This window comes from Asterias rubens, chromosome 10 (genome assembly GCF_902459465.1).
Source record: "Asterias rubens chromosome 10, eAstRub1.3, whole genome shotgun sequence".
Taxonomy (NCBI): domain Eukaryota; kingdom Metazoa; phylum Echinodermata; class Asteroidea; order Forcipulatida; family Asteriidae; genus Asterias; species Asterias rubens.
The window spans coordinates 6,869,428-6,872,902 of record NC_047071.1 but is presented as its reverse complement, the minus strand read 5'-3'; the positions used below and the strand labels follow the sequence as shown (position 1 = coordinate 6,872,902).

Here is a 3,475-nt window from a genome sequence, read left to right as displayed (position 1 = left end):
CGCCGCCGCCAACAAAAGGCGACCCGTGGCAGTTTTCGTGGCCGCGCCGATAACACGGCGGGCGCACGTTACCCACAGACTCAACCTGGCCAACCACGCACCCAGTCGGGTCGTGGTTTCCGAGCGCCCGCCCCCCGTTATACCGGGGCGTGGCGCAAGTGACTTGACAAACTCCGAGCGGCCTCCCACCGACGGACCCGTGGGGGGCCGCCTCCGGAACTTTCTGGGGTCCTGGGGGCAAGTGACCTCCGACCGGTGGGTCCTCGAAACACTCGGCCGCGGTTACGCGCTCGAGTTTACGAGGACCCCCCCGTCGGACATGCTCAGCCGGCCGACACCCGTGCCGTCCGACTTAGCAAAGCGCCGCTCCCTCGAGGGGGAAATAAACGCCCTCCTCCTCAAGGGGGCGGTGCGTATCGTCCCCCGTTCTGGGACTCAGACGGGCTTCATGTCAACCTTCTTCTTGACTCCCAAGAAGGAGGCTGGCGTGTGGCGCCCGATTTTGAACTTAAAACCCCTCAACAAGTTCATCCGTCCGAAGCGTTTCCGTATGGAGACGCTCAGGACTATACTGAGTTCCATAGTGCCACCCGCATGGGCGGCGAGTATCGACCTGAAGGACGCATACCTACACGTCCCAGTCAGGCCGGAGCACCACAAATTCCTACGTTTCCTATACAACGATACCCTGTACGAATTTGTGGTGGTCCCATTCGGACTCTCCACCGCACCGCGGGTGTTCACCCGCATTGCAAAGACAATCGGGGCGGCACTGCGGAGGCGGGGCATCATGATATTTATATATCTGGACGACTGGCTGGTCGTGGGCCCTTCTCGGGAGGAGACGGAGGCAGCGCTTCAATATACCTGGCGCCTGACCTCCGACCTCGGATTTATAATCAATACCGAGAAATCCCACCTTATCCCCTCGCAGGTTCCCACCTTTCTGGGTGCGTCTCTCGACCTGCGCAGGGGATTGGCCCGCCCTTCGGAGGAACGCCTACTGAACCTTCGGCAGTGCGTTTCTCTCTTCCTCCCAGCAGTGGTGGCCCCAGCGCTGGCCTGGCTCAGACTGTTGGGCCTTATGGCCAGCATGGTGGATTTGGTGGACTTCTGCAGGTTGAGGATGAGGCCCATCCAACTTCACCTGCTCTCCTTTTACAGGCCCATTCGTCACCAAATCCACCACCTGGTGCCGACAACGCCCTGGCTAGTCCCCCACCTTCGCTGGTGGCTAGCCGATGCGAACATCTCGCAGGGCCGGGCCTTTCGTCCGCCCCCGCCGTCGGTGACCGTCACGACCGACGCGTCACTCCTCGGCTGGGGGGCAACCCTCCACCCGCGTCAAATCGCAGGCGTGTGGGGTTCCGAACACCGATCGGCCCACATCAATGTCCTGGAAATGTTGGCAGTCTCCAACGCACTACGGCATTTCCAGTCGGACGTCAGGGACCGTGCGGTTCTGGTGAGATGCGACAACGCCACAGTCGTGGCCTACATCAATCACCAGGGGGGCACCCGGTCGGGTCGCCTGTGTGCACTGGCCTGGGACCTCATCCACTGGTGCACACAGCGGGGAACAGCACTATCAGCAGTGTACATTCCGGGCGTAGAGAACGTCACAGCCGACGCTCTCTCAAGGGGCTGGATTGCCCCCACGGAGTGGTCCCTTCTCCCACAGGTGGCTCGGTCGCTCTTCCACTTGATCGACCGACCACACGTGGACCTGTTCGCCTCCCATGCGAACCACCAGTTGCCGATCTACTGCGCAAGGGGCCCAGACCCCAACGCATGGAAGATCGACGCTCTATCAGTAGAGTGGGACGGCCTACTGGCTTATGCATTCCCACCCATCTCACTCGTCTCTCGGGTTCTGACCAAGATCGAGCAAGAGGATTGCCGGGTCCTTCTCATAGCCCCGTTCTGGCCCCGGCAACCGTGGTTCCCACGACTCATCAGGTTACTGGTCCACCGTCCGGTGATCCTACCAGGGCGAGCGGATCTCCTGTACCAGCCCAGTTCGGGGATGGCCCATTCGGCTCCGGGGGATCTTCACCTGACGTGCTGGGTGCTGTCACGCGATCCCTCCGCTCAGCAGGCCTTTCGCAACGGGCTGCAACAATCGCAGCCCAGTCACGACGGGCCTCCACCAGGAAGGTATACAACAGCCGACTACGCCATTTCTTTAAATGGTGTGGCCGGGAATCCCTCCATCCTACCAATACTTCTGTAGGGGAGGTGGGGGACTTCCTGGTGTATCTCCTAGATAGCGGCCTGACGACTGGTACGGTCAAAAATTACAGATCAGCCGTCGCCGCGATCCACCCCGGATTCCCAGACGGTTCCACCGTCTCAGACAACGGGGCCCTTAGCCAGTTGATCAAGGGGATGTTTGTCACCCGTCCCCCAGAACGCAAACTCGTCCCGTCTTGGGATCTGTTTGACGTTCTGTCAACCTTGGCAGGGCCTCCTTACGAGCCTATGGATTGCTCCACACTCCTACAGCTCTCAGTCAAGTTGGCGTTTCTCCTGGCCGTCGCTACTTCGCGACGGCGCAGTGAGCTGCATGCCCTGTCGGTAGAGACCGGACATATCCGATGGGAACCAGGCGGAGTCCGCCTGGTCCCCACGACCGGCTTTTTAACGAAGAACCAGTCAAGTTCCTTCACGCCCCCGGACATTTTTGTCCCGGACATCAAGTCCTTTTCATCAGAGGCGAAGGACAAACTATGGTGCCCCGTCCGGGCACTTAAGTGGTACTTGAATCGTACGAAGTCACTTCGTACGGACCATAAAAAGCTGTTTGTGACGACAACACCGCCCTTTCGGCCGGCGTCACAGTGCACCATCTCACGATGGATCGTGACTGCCATCCGCTCCGTGCCGGGCGGCTGGCCGGCGACCGAGAATACGGTTCGGGCGCATGATGTTAGGGGGGTATCCGCCTCTTGGGCCTTCTTTAAAGGGGTTCCCTTAGCAGATATCACCAAGGCGGCCTGCTGGAAGTGTCCTAACACCTTCAGCGACCTTTACCTGAAGGATGTCCTCCAGACAGACGGCAGAGCCGGGAGAGAAGTGCTGAAGACGGCCAGTCAAGCTTCCCAGAAACACTAACTGGTGAGTCCACTTTCCTCTCTTATACATGTAATAATTTATATATTACCTATGTGCATTGGACATTTAACGAGGTGTACCTATTATGTTTTTACCCCATAATGGCGATACCCCCCTAAGGTCTTGCGCACGATTCGCGGGCCCCCAGGGCCGCGCGCGTCGTTCTCGCGGTTCCACGCGCTTGGACCGACCTGTTAACCCTGGTCCGGCCCTCTGTTGCGTAGCCCGTCTCTGGCCCCTTGGCGCCCGCTTACCGGCGGGCAGTCTAGGGCCCTCCTTGGGGTTCTTAGGCACGCCCCGTGTCCTACGCCCCTGTAGACATACGATAGCCTGCGTATACCCACCGCCTACTCGGTGCGAG

General features: G+C 59.9%; 1 protein-coding gene across 1 annotated transcript; it reads left to right on the top strand.

Moving 5' to 3' along the window:
* The first annotated feature begins 319 nt into the window (after nucleotides 1-319).
* Nucleotides 320-3,114, top strand: LOC117295606. The gene is made up of 2 exons (XM_033778312.1): nucleotides 320-668; nucleotides 935-3,114. Exons 1-2 carry the CDS (start codon nucleotides 320-322, stop codon nucleotides 3,112-3,114), a joined length of 2,529 nt encoding a protein of 842 aa, XP_033634203.1.
* Nucleotides 3,115-3,475: the final 361 nt, after the last annotated feature.

What these genes read in the sequence shown, in the direction of transcription:
- LOC117295606 (XM_033778312.1), top strand. Translation starts at nt 320, where the DNA reads ATGCTCAGCCGGCCGACACCCGTGCCGTCCGACTTAGCAAAGCGCCGC. An exon ending in GGAGCACCACAAATTCCTAC is followed by an intron (nt 669 to 934) that starts GTTTCCTATACA and finishes ATCCCCTCGCAG; the next exon opens with GTTCCCACCTTTCTGGGTGC.